This window comes from Clavelina lepadiformis, chromosome 3, assembly GCF_947623445.1.
Source record: "Clavelina lepadiformis chromosome 3, kaClaLepa1.1, whole genome shotgun sequence".
Classification (NCBI taxonomy): Eukaryota; Metazoa; Chordata; class Ascidiacea; order Aplousobranchia; family Clavelinidae; genus Clavelina; species Clavelina lepadiformis.
Genome location: NC_135242.1, coordinates 6,987,454 through 6,999,775, shown reverse-complemented (window position 1 = coordinate 6,999,775; position 12,322 = coordinate 6,987,454). Strand labels below are relative to the sequence as shown.

The 12,322-nt window shown below is 36.1% G+C and overlaps 1 protein-coding gene across 1 annotated transcript; it reads right to left on the bottom strand.

Moving 5' to 3' along the window:
• Positions 1-76: 76 nt before the first annotated feature.
• LOC143448285 (intraflagellar transport protein 88 homolog) lies at positions 77-3,502 on the bottom strand. The gene is made up of 5 exons (XM_076947948.1): positions 3,177-3,502; positions 1,422-2,980; positions 942-1,318; positions 750-846; positions 77-678 (listed from the first exon to the last, which is right to left on the bottom strand). The coding sequence occupies exons 1-5, from the start codon at positions 3,386-3,388 to the stop codon at positions 443-445; spliced, it is 2,481 nt and encodes an 826-aa protein (XP_076804063.1). The 5' UTR covers positions 3,389-3,502; the 3' UTR covers positions 77-442.
• Positions 3,503-12,322: the final 8,820 nt, after the last annotated feature.

Sequence of the window (12,322 nt, the reverse complement as noted above, 5' to 3'; positions counted from 1 at the left end):
GTATTTAAGCAACTATCTAAAACGCTGATTGCATCCACCAATGTAACTAATAATTAGTCAATTTAAAAAAGCAAGCTTGTGTGAATTAGAGTTTATTTCCAGGAGCTAACTGATAACAACAGTTGTAATAGAAGTATCAATATTACAACAGTAATATGTTAAAACGAATAACTGTGCCATAATTACAAATTACAGTGAAGTTTTAAACACTTGAGCATAAAACATTTGCTTGTAGGTTAAGCTGCAAATGGATACTGTAAAAATGACATTGCTGTACAGAAAAGATAATAAGCAGTTGGATTTACTTGTTTTTCACAGAGCAAGTTTAAAAAATAGTAATAACAAATTATAATACCCCACAAACTTTATAGAAATTTAAACACATCCTGATTTCTGATGTATTGAATGGTGTCTTCGCGACTGAAATCAAAAAGTGGAAGACTTAATCTGGTAGTAAATTGTCATCAACTTCTACATCTTCAAAATCATCAATAACAGTACGACTTCGAGCTGCTGTTTTCGGCCTCTCTGCAGCTGGACCAAGAGGATCACTATATGTCGCATCCAGATTCTTTTTTGCCCTTTCGTTGTCACTTACTTGATCTGAAATTACCCTCCTTTGGCGAGCAGAACCACTGCCACTGTTGTTTCGACTACCACCGGAACTATCTGCGCTATCTGAAGATGAAAAGAATCAAAAAGTAAAATAATTTTTTTCTCTGTTTTCATCTGGAAAGGCGCAAACCTACCTGGAGGTTTCAAACCTCTTCTTTTTCCGGCACTTTCAGCTCTCTGATTCCTTGCTTCTTGCGTTTTCTCAGCCTTTCGCAATTTATTTGCATATTCCTGTAAGTGTAAGTTAATGTCAAATTTTTTAATAAATATAGCCACACATATGTGAGGGAATATTGTACGTTATTGGTGGACTTTGGACTGTTTACCTGAACTTCTTTTGTAAGACCGAGGTCCGATGAAAGCCTATTTAGGTACTTTAAGCACTCAACATTGTCTGGAAATTTTGTATGAATGTGCTTGTACTTGTCATAAGCGCTTTGGTAGTTGCCACTACGTCGATGACAACTTGCAACCATGAGCTGCCATTTTACATCGTTTGGTTGTATCACAGCGGCACGTTCAAAATATTTTATCGCCTTTTCTGAAAATTGTGATTCAACGTAGTATGCACCGAGCCATTCCAGAGTGTTAATATCAGCTGGAAATAGACGATAAGAATCAACATGATAAGCAAAGGCTTGTGACTGATCCCCACCATCTGAGTGCTCACATATTGCAGCCATGCGTGACAGGACGCTTGCATCTAGAAATGAAAGCACATTTCTGGAAGTGTTTAAAATATCAATTGAAATACTAACAAAATAAAAATGGTAAGATACAAATTCAAGGTCAACAAATCAACACACCAGTGGGCACTACGCCAACACATTGCATCATCCATTCTATTGCTTGCCCCCAATCTTCTAAATTTTCATAGATTGTTGCAATTTCAAACATAACTTGAGAACTGGTTCGGACAATGTTATGAAGCTTCAGGAAACAATCCAAAGCTGCATTTAAATTGCCAAGTTTTTTGTGGACAAGACCAAGGTTGTAAAGAGCTTCATAGCAAGATGTGTCATTATCAAGGGCCTCCCGGTACAGTGCAATTGCTCCATCAGGGTCGTTGTCCATGAAAAGACAATTGGCTTTGTTGGTTAACGACGAGGCATTAAACCTATCTGCCTTAACAGCAGCATCCGCATAACGTCGAGCTTGGTCACGATTTCCTTGTAAGAAATAAATGAATGACAAATTAGTTGCAGCCTGTGATTTTACTTGGGTGTCCTTTTTTTCAAAAGTCTTCAAGATGCTGACTGCTTGGTTGAAGTCGCGTTCCTTCAAATACATCAGTGCTTTGTGAATCTCAAGATCATTGGCTAGGTCATGATATGGAGATGCCTTCACTTGCTCAACACACCAATCAAAACCTTCTGAAAAAGAATTCTCAATCGCCGGTGAAATAACTTTTGCAGCTGTTAAAATGCATCTCTCTGCGATGAGTTTCCTTTTCCTTTCCAGCTGCCGAAGTGAGTCATTTCTGATGGCATCCAGGTAGACACTTTCCTGAGGGTTATCGGAACTTATTGTGTATTTATCCTCATCATCGATCCCAAGATTTACGGACAGAAGTTTTACAAATGACTTGCTCATCTTCTCTTTGTCACCAAGAGCAAAATAGCAGAGAATTAAATTTAGACCACTTTGAAAATCGGGTTTTTCACTCATGATATGCTCATAAGATGTAACTGCATCATTATATTGTCCTAGTTTCACAAACACAGCACCAATGTTTTGCATGATTTTTATTCGAATTTCCTTCTGAGTTGTAGGGACCTGATCAAGAGCCATGCGGTATAGCTTAATAGCTTTGGGCATATTACCCTGCTTGAAGTAGATATTGCCCATGTTAACTTTGAGACGGCCTGCATGTTGAAACATCTTGTTCTTGACTATCACTTGATACATGTTGAGAGCCTCTGAAAGCATGTCATTTGCCTCGTACTGGACGGCAAGATTGACCAAAACAGCATAAGTGAGTTCAAGGTTTATACCTTCACTCAGTCCAGCTTGCTCCCGTTGCCGAACTAGTTGACGTTCCTTTTTCCCAGCTTCTTTTGCTTTTTCAGTCGCAGTGACGTAGTCTTTACAACTGTTTGCAACAGCACTCTGCTCAATCAAGTCTATGATCGATCTCTCGAGAGCTTTGATCTTGTCCTCCTGAGTGTCCTCCTCAAGACTTTCCAGCGGTGGTGCAACTCCAGCTATTCCTCTTGAAGCCTGATTGAGAGGATCAAATGTGCTTCCTCCAGCAATTATACCTTTCTTTTGTGAAGAAAACCCTGCACCTGTGACTGATGTCACTGGTCGCCCTCCCATGTCCAGATCACTGGGGACGCGACCAAGAGATGAAGTCAAATTACCCCTGAAATTACAGGTTATTGTTCTAAAAATATTGCTATTTTCCTTTCATTAAAACAGTGCCACAAACAATTTGCAAACTTTGCTATGTGGCTACAGTATGTTAACATGCTAGCACTGCAGGCTAATATAACAAAGTTGTAGTTATATATGTATAAATTTGTTTGACTTCAAAAAACTACTTGAAAAACTATATATACCTGAAACCAGCACCAGACTTTCCGGCTGCACCAACTCCACGAAGTGCAGTCATTGGAGGTCTTTTTCCATGACTGGTTTTCACAGCTTGCATAAAGCCTGCATCATTTTCCATGTTGTTTGTGTCAAACATAGGGTTATAATTATTAAAATCAGAATAGATGTCGTCACCTTCTTGCTCATTAGCCAGGCGAAGATTGGCCAATCCAGACATATTTATAATATTTTTAAAACCACCGTTAAACCCTTTAATCTATTCTCCCTGATAAAAGTATACAGTTACATTTTTCACTATAGCCTACAGCGCCTTGTAATAACCCAGTTTTATACCCATGCAGCTTATTGGCTAGCCTACATCATAAAAACCCATACTTGAAGTTATGACCGTTTTTGAAGAAAAATCGTACCTATAGTCCAATAACGGTATTCAGCCAGTTGGGTAAAGTCATAATTTATGTCTATACTATAAGCTAGCCAATATCATTTGCATGCAACTATAACTTCTTAGTTGTCTTATTTTCTTTAAGACGTATGGTTTTCGAATCATAGCAGTTATATTTAACAATTACGTGGGCCATGTTTCTAAAACTAAGTTAATTTATCCCAGCTTGACTATAAGAATATTATTCAAGATTTTATCAACTTCAATCTTGAGAGACTATGTGTGATAAAATGTAGCAAAATAGTATGGACGTTTCGAAAGCTAAATTTTTTAGTAAAAATCTTATTGCAAAATAAACACTGACAGGAAGTCGACTTAAAAAACGTTGATAAGTTTTATTGTAGGTTATGAAGTTAAAGGAAAACTGAAGTCATTTTCAACCTATTTTCATAAAAGTAGAAAAATACGCTGATTCCGAAAAGTCAAACTAATTTTTTCTATCTTTCTTCCTTTTACCCTTGTTAGCGGCAAAGGGGCCCAGCCATCATAACTTCTTACAAGTGCACAACCAGATGATGTCACAATTTGAGTAGTTGGAGTCTAGTATACAAAGGCATCCTAGGTGGTTGTGCACTTGTATAACATACCCCAATGTGTTGTAACCTAAAAAAAGGCTGGGCTAGGCCTACTTAATCAAGCTAAGAAATAAACCTAAAGTAAAGTCTATTGGCAACCATAACACAATATGATAAAAACGGCAGTTTAGCTTTCCTACATAACCAATTCCAACCATAAAGCTTCGGTTAGCAACCTAACAACTATTTCATAACTAAGGAATTTCGCACTTAAACATTTTTTAAAGGGTTAGTTCCAAATAACTGAAATCTAACCATATTTCAACGTATGTAATTATATACGAGAAAGAAAGCACAACATTAGTAGACTGAATATTTTTATTAATAAATTTTTAGCCTTAAAATGTTGTATTTTAAAATAAAATCGCACAAATTGTGAGAAAATTTTATTTTTGACTTTTACTGAAAGCGTTCGCACTTTAATATGTTTTTCTTTAGCGCTTTTAGTGGTAAAAGGTTTTAGGCCATCACCTATGGATATATTATAATAACAAACACATATGTTATACTGTATATTAAAACATACCTTTTAGTATACTATGATATTATAATTATATATGTGTGTTTATTTTATATCTATGCCATTTCGTCACGTGTAATGTTGTGACGGTTACGTCACGAGTCATGGGTTGTTTTGGAAATGCTGGAATTTTATTTTGGGATCTTGCAATTCAGTTGTTGACCAAACTTAAATTCTCCTTAATGACGTTCAGATAATTAAATTACCTCGCTTGAACTGGTGTGCCATATATATACTGTTTTAATGTTTACAATCTTCCCTTTTTACTTTTACCCTCTTTCACTTGTTACCAAGCACAATGTAACATTCAGTAAGCTTTGCCCGAAGGTGAAAGCCTTTGTGTCTGATAATAAATAAAATGGGAACTTTATCATTTAGTAATATGTATAGACAGAATTAAGCAACTAACAGCATTATCACGCCGTTTTAGAAATGAGAACTCATATCATTGAAGAAAAAGTAATATATGTTATCAACCATCAATCGTCCTCCGCGCTCATATTATAACAATAGCCGCCAGTGTACGTGGTCTTTATGGCGAATATGTTTGTTGTGTAATACTTCACATAAGTAACACAAACGAAATAATATTTTTCATAATGTAATATCTATGGTTTGGCCAAATATAATAAAAAGCAATACACACCAAAAATGATATAAAATAATTTTTCAAATCGTTAGCTTGCCGGTTCAACTTGGGAGGTGGTTAAGATTTCGCAGAATTGCTAAGTAGGCCTACCATAAATTTTCATATTAAACTCTTTAAACAGCTGTATTATCAGCATTAAATGCTTTTTCCATATTTAATACTCGAAGTTTGCTTTTCCAAAATTATCGATCAGAGACAGGTTTATTTTCTTATTATGTAGGCCTACATAATTTTTTTCATCGTGCTAGATTCCAAAGTTTCCAATACAACATGACCATTCATTTTGTGTTGCTAAACTGAGAAAAAAAGATTGTTTACATTAATTAGTTTAGATAATTAATTAATTCGTATACCAATCAATTATTTTTTCGCTGGCGGTTGGCGCGGTGGAGACGAAAAATCACTAGTAAGGTACCTGTACCGAATAAGGCCCACCTAACACTTTTTTGAAAATAACTCAAGAACCATAAATGAGAATAGACTGAAAAATCGTATTCTATTAGTGAGGGTATATGACTACAACATATTAAAACCACAATACCTGACAAACCCCCAAAAAATTTTTATAAAGAAATTAAAAATTCCAAAAAATGGGCCTTATTAGGAGCATAGGCTCCTAATAAGGCCCACCAATTTTGTGAGTATTTTGATTCAAAACATAGTAATAGACAACATATAACATTATTAGAAATTTCACATTTTAAGTTGTACAAACATTTAAAAAGATTCTACTAGGCGCATCAAAGTAACTGCAACAATTTGCCAACTGATGACTGGAACCACTCTTGAAGTCTGGACATCAATTAGCCAAGCATCTTGTATGGGCCTTATTAGGCGCATGTGGCATCCACGAAAAAAATGTCACATTTTTATCATCAGAAAAATTTTAGCAAAAAAAAGTGCATTATCCTTTTCAATACTAAGTTGGTTGTTACATGAAAACTTCAGCCGGCTGACAACAGTTCATTTAACCGGCCAAATTCTCACTTACTTTTTTCTAAATTAACAAAACCACCTTAACTGCAAATATCAAATTTTTGTTGTGCTCCAGCGAATCGGTTGATCACGTGACAAGGATGAAATCTGGTAAACCATCATGAATTTATATCAGTTTTTATGTAGGGACAAAATCTTTCATTTATTTGCACGGGTTTGCGAAATATGAGCAATGGGCCTTATTAGGGACCGGGCCTTATTCGGTACAGGTACCTTAGTTGTCATATGTAATGCACGGGGAGAAGTGAAAAAGTTTAAAACGTTCGTGGAACAATAATGCTACAAAACACAGTTAGCACGGCCACTAAAACTATGCATTATTTTGAATAACATATAAACGTACAGGTACAGGAAAGTAAATATTTCACCAAAAGTAGATCAGGCAGCCATTGTTGAAAATGGGAGATTAGGTCAGGACAGGGCGCTCCTAACCATGGCACGTGGGCCGCATGTGGCCCCCGGACATATTACGCACGGCCCGCAAGTACTTCCAACACACCATATTTTCCAGTGAAAAATCAGCAGTAGTTACAATGAACCACAACCTGCATTATATTTAAACGGGTCAATTTAGCCAGAGATAAGTCGCACATCATTGGGGTGCACGTCAATATGTGATTATTATTGCGTGAGGAGGCCTTTTTAAGACTAACGTCACAGTATTGCCTGGCAATGCATACATGCGATGATTTTAGTTTTTTGTTGCAAGCAGAGTCGCAGACAAGTAGGAAGTATCAAGAAGAGCATTATTAGTCGTGAAGCAAAGTATCAAGTAGATTATAAGAGTAAACTCAGTCCTTTGCTAACATTATAGTTTCCCCATTTCCGAACCGCAATGTTTCTCTGAAACCTTAATATGGCCCTTCATATGCTTGCAGTCTTGGGCCACCCTGGGTTAGGATAAACTCAACAGCGGGCCCATGCTCCCCCAGTGTCAAGGAAGGGCGCGATGCTTTTCGCCAGGGTCACAGGCTGAGGACTTCATCGGTGGCTATACAATAGACTTTGCATACAACAAAAGCGTATATTTAACGGACATAATCACATAGTAACATCGTATAAAATTCTACTTGGGGTGGTTTCCTATTCTTTTTAGTGTATTTAACCTTGCTTATAACGGAAATAACAAATAAATTCTCACTTGAAAAGATGAAAGGCATGGGCATTGAAGGCTTAGGTGGGAGGGAACGAATTTTTAAAGGTTGAAGACCACTGGGTTAAGAAAATGGGTGCCTTCATGCAAAAAGGTGATTTTAATTATTTACAATTTAATTAATTGATGTTGAATTTAGATGAGAATATAGCCTATGTACTTAGGTTTAGGTTAGTTAAGTTACTATAAGTTAGTATTACAACTATAAAATCTAAGTTAAATTAGTTTAACGAAAAACTTTGAAATATAGCTCTATACGTTGGCTACGATATTTTCCGTTGGAATAACTTAGTGAGAGCATACTTACAGCATATTTGTGAACTATTTCAAAATCTACCTTATATGATTTATTTTTATTAAAATATTTTCTGTTTTTATAATAAGCTTAGTAGGTTGGTGGCCGAACGTTCAGAACACCGGGTTCGCATTAATGCAACCTTCGTCCAGCTTATACTCAGAACCCAACGGCGCTATACGTTAATGCATGGATTAACAACTAGACACAAACGACGCTTGCTTCTAATGAACAGTTCCAAATTTGGACAATAGGTTACCAGCTTAGGCCTATATCTCATAAAAAAATAAAATAAATCAAAACAAAAAACTTGTGTCTGTCGATATTCGTAGCCTCTTAAAACACGCTCGATGCGATAACTGGGGCTAGTGCTTTGAAAAGTTATAGCTGAGTTTATGTCGTGAAAAGATTTTCCACAATCCAAAGGTAAAGATTGTAAACTAATATTGTACAATCATTGCAGGCTTTAACCTAGGTCGATGCGAGTGCGACACAACTGCATTTCGACCGTGAATTCTTGAGACTAAGTTTAATAAAAAAATAACAACTTAAATTTCATTTTAGTCAAATCTCAATGTTGTTTTTCAAACTTTTTTTTATTTCAAATAACTTGCAATTGAAAGATCTTTTATCATTTGAAAATTAAAGTAGCCTAGGCCAAGCCGTTCAGTAATCAAGTAGATTAGGTTGGTCGCGTTTAAAAGGTGGAGCTGAATTTGTTACGTTTTCAAATTGTTTCGTCTGTTTGTTGCATACTTTTGGCCCAAAACTCTTTAAACCTACATCGACAAGAATGAGAATTCTTTTGTTTTCACCAAGCTGATGCAGAGATCTTGTTATGCAGGAGTTTCTGTGGCGGATTTAAAAGTCCATGATTTAGGCAATATAAAACATAGACAGAACGAAGTGATTCAATTGATGAGTAACAAAGTTCAAACGTTAGCATTAACCGGAGCCTATAAAGGCGTCAAACTATTTTGCAGTTATACACGCGGTTTTACTCTAGGCTCTTCATTAAGAGAGCAGTTATCTTTAACAATTACTTAAGCTATGTTTCTAAAACTAAGTTAATTTATCCCAGCGTGACTATATGAATAACTTAATATTCGAGATTTTGTCAACTTTAATCTTGAGAGATTATGTTCGATAAAATGTAGCAAAATAGCAATTTAGTGAAAATCTATAACGAAATAAACATTGACAGGAAATTGACTTACAAAACGTTTATAATTGTTTTATTGTAGGTTTTGAAGTTAAAGGAAAACTGAAGTCATTTTCAACCTATTTTCAAAAAAGTAGAAAAATACGCTGATTCCGAAAATGCAAACTCATTTTTTCTGTCTTTCTATCTTTCTTCCTTTTACCTTTGTTAGCGGCAAAGGGGCCCAGCCATCATCACTTCTTACACTGTACTCGGGGTTTGCTTTGATCAGTTTTGCATACAATATTTATTTCCTAATTTACCATATTTTAAATAACCTAATCACAAAGTAAATATGGTGTTGATAAAAACAATAAAAAGAAAATGTTTTTCTTTACAAAGAATTTATCACGCACTTTGCGTAAGCTGTTGTCTAGTTGCTTTTTGACATTTCCTCTCGCTTGCTTAACAGCACTTCTAGCTGTACAGCATTAGGTATCTATGGAAGTTTGGGAAGATGAAAAGATTCACTAAATATTTCAATAAAACTTACAATTTGATATTAATTATATGGATTCGAATAGAGACCTATTTTTTAAATATTATGAAAAGCATCTTCAAGTGTCTGATACTGGAGGTGTGGACTAAACAACAAGTATACTTCTATTTATAGTCACAAGTACGCTGTTTTTTTTGGTGAAAAGGAGAGGCAAGTTGCGAAACCTTGGTAAGCAACCAAATGACTCATTCTTTAGAAACGTATTACGCAAAAGGCATTGAATAACCTGAACAAACGAAGAACTTTACGTCATATTACAACTAACCGTCTGTAAACATTCCCACGAATGAAATGAAGGATTATGATTGGAGGCTGAGAATATCGCTTCCGGGAATACAATGTGCCGCCGCAAACCGACACGCCCAGAGTCAGCTGTTCATAAAATTTGTTTGGAAGGTAGGCTAGGCCTAGTTGCGTTTAGGCAAAATTGGAAAGTTGTTTTCATTTCGTATGATTATGTGAATTATGCTGTTTGTAGTTGTTATAAAATCAATGACCATATGCTGAGTTTATAGCGAAGTCGTTAGAGCGCTTGGCTCGCAGTAATGTGTCCTAGGTTCGATTCACATCAGTGGCGCTCTATACCATCGTAATGCCATCTTGAGCTTGCTGGGCAAGGCATTGAGACATTCGTCCCTATTCAGTAATTATGGTGGACAGTTTCAAATTCGGGCCATACGATGTAATAAAAAAAATAAAAAAAAAATAATAAAAATGTAGACTAGGCTATAGCCTAGAAGCCCTAGATCATTCTGAACTTGCACATAAACCACGCAGGCAGCAACCAGCGCCAGCCACCCAGTACTACAGCAGGATTCGAACTATAAGAATTCAGGTCTAGTGCAGAAGTGCACAACCACAAGATGCATATGTGTACTAGACCCCAGCTACTCAAATTGTGACATCTGGTTGTGGACTTTTGCACTAGACCCCATTTAAGTTAAGTTAACAACAAACTGTGATAAATCGTACAATTTTTTCCAGTGAACAAGCTGAAAAGTAGCAGCCTAAAATTTGTCGCTTCTCCTTTGCTTTTGCACTTTCATATCAAGATTGAGTAAGTTGAATTATTTCGTCATTACATTTACTGTATTACCTCATATCCCTTTCCCATTCATGACTTGATGTGGTAAAGTGAGAGTGCAAAAGTACAAGACACCTAATTAGACCCTTTCTTCATTACGTTCGCCATTTTTTTGATTGGCTGTACCAGTGATTCTTATTCTGGGAGGCGTGGGAAATGAAAAATTCTCCATGAGTTATGACTAAACATGCTTTCACAACCAAGCTGGAGAGTCAATTGATGTTGCAAATAGTTGGTTTATGAAAGGCAGCTACATCCTTCTCATTGATGAAAGTTATAGGCTAAGCAAACAAATGGTTGTTCTGTTTAATGTTTATTGATTTTACAGTAGGGTAGGGCGCAAAATTTTTGGCATTTTCAAAATCATCTACTATTAGCACAGGGCATCTCAAAAAGTTTAAAAACCCCTGCCCTATATTTAATGGAAATTGTCAACCCACTTTGATCCTTTGTTAAAGTACTACATGCTACATAAAAATTGCAAGAGTTTTGTGGTGCCTGCAGCACATGTGAATGTTGTAATTCAGTTTCTGTTTACTTCTAGTTGATTATTTTAAACTTCGCTTGACATGCCAAACAAACTTAGTCAGTGCAACACGCCACAGATTGCATGCACACTCTTGTAAAGGATTTTATGTTGCATGCTTCACTGACTACGTATCTAGATGTCATATCAAATATGTCCAGTGCATAGTTTTTAAACCGCTATAAAAGCAGAACTAAGCAGCATATTTTCAACATTGTTTCTTTGTTGTGGAATTCATATGCTACTCACCTGAGCAAAATTGTTTCAACCTGATCCCTAAAACATTTGCAATTTAGGAAGGAATCAAAGTGGGTCAAAAGTTATCGTTGTTAACTATAGGCGATCGAAAAAATCATACCATCCAGACAGTAATTCGGAAAGGGTCTATTATGATGTCTATAGGCTGTCATTTAGAGAATATTTATGATATGTGTTTTCTTTGTATCGTAACCTTGGCTAGCGGACTTACATGCACTACAAGTATAACACTTACATGCACTAGATTCATCAACGTCTGAACGTGCACACCGAAATTTTTATCTTCACGCCGATTTATGTAAATAAACAAATAGCTGAGGCAGGGGTGCATGTCGTCACGCTAAACTTTGTGCCTTTGCATACACGATTTCTTATTGAAAACTGTTGTACTTTCCAGTTGACTATTCGCCATCGAGTCTGTGCATAGGCCTTTTGCTGTAATATGATAGGCTAAAGCAGGGATGTCCAACCTGCTGCCCACCTGTGATTTTTGTGCGGCCCGCTAGTCATTTTCACTCCAAGTAGTATTTTGAACTTTGAATCTTAGCCTAATTAAAATGTACCAGTCAGCTCTTTATGTACCCATTTTTCTTGAAATTTAATCGGTTCTGCGGCCCATTGAATTATTTCAAGTGACAATGCGGCCCACTATAATAAAAGGTTCAACATCCCTGGGCTGAAGTATAGGCAGTCCATAGGCTATTTTGTTCAAGTTCAAGGCTTAGTTTATCAATAAGTTTCTCTGGAAAGTGTTGCACATACAAAGCATGCCATACTGTTACATGTTGGTTTCATAGCAGACAAAGTTGGTTGTTTGAACACCAATTTATAATAAAAAAGCTTTAAATTTAGGTTTTTATGCATCCCTGCTGAAAAGTTTGTATGATGCATCATTTTTTTAAAAATAAAGAATATTTTATTTTTAATTTAAGTAAGACTGTGACTGTAAT

Excerpts from the sequence above, each read along its gene's own strand:
- LOC143448285 (XM_076947948.1), bottom strand. The coding sequence starts at position 3,388 with ATGTCTGGATTGGCCAATCTTCGCCTGGCTAATGAGCAAGAAGGTGAC. Across the intron at positions 2,981-3,176 it reads AAGTCTGGTGCTGGTTTCAG|GGGTAATTTGACTTCATCTC; the intron begins GTATATATAGTT and ends CTGTAATTTCAG. Across the intron at positions 847-941 it reads GTCTTACAAAAGAAGTTCAG|GAATATGCAAATAAATTGCG; the intron begins GTAAACAGTCCA and ends TTACACTTACAG.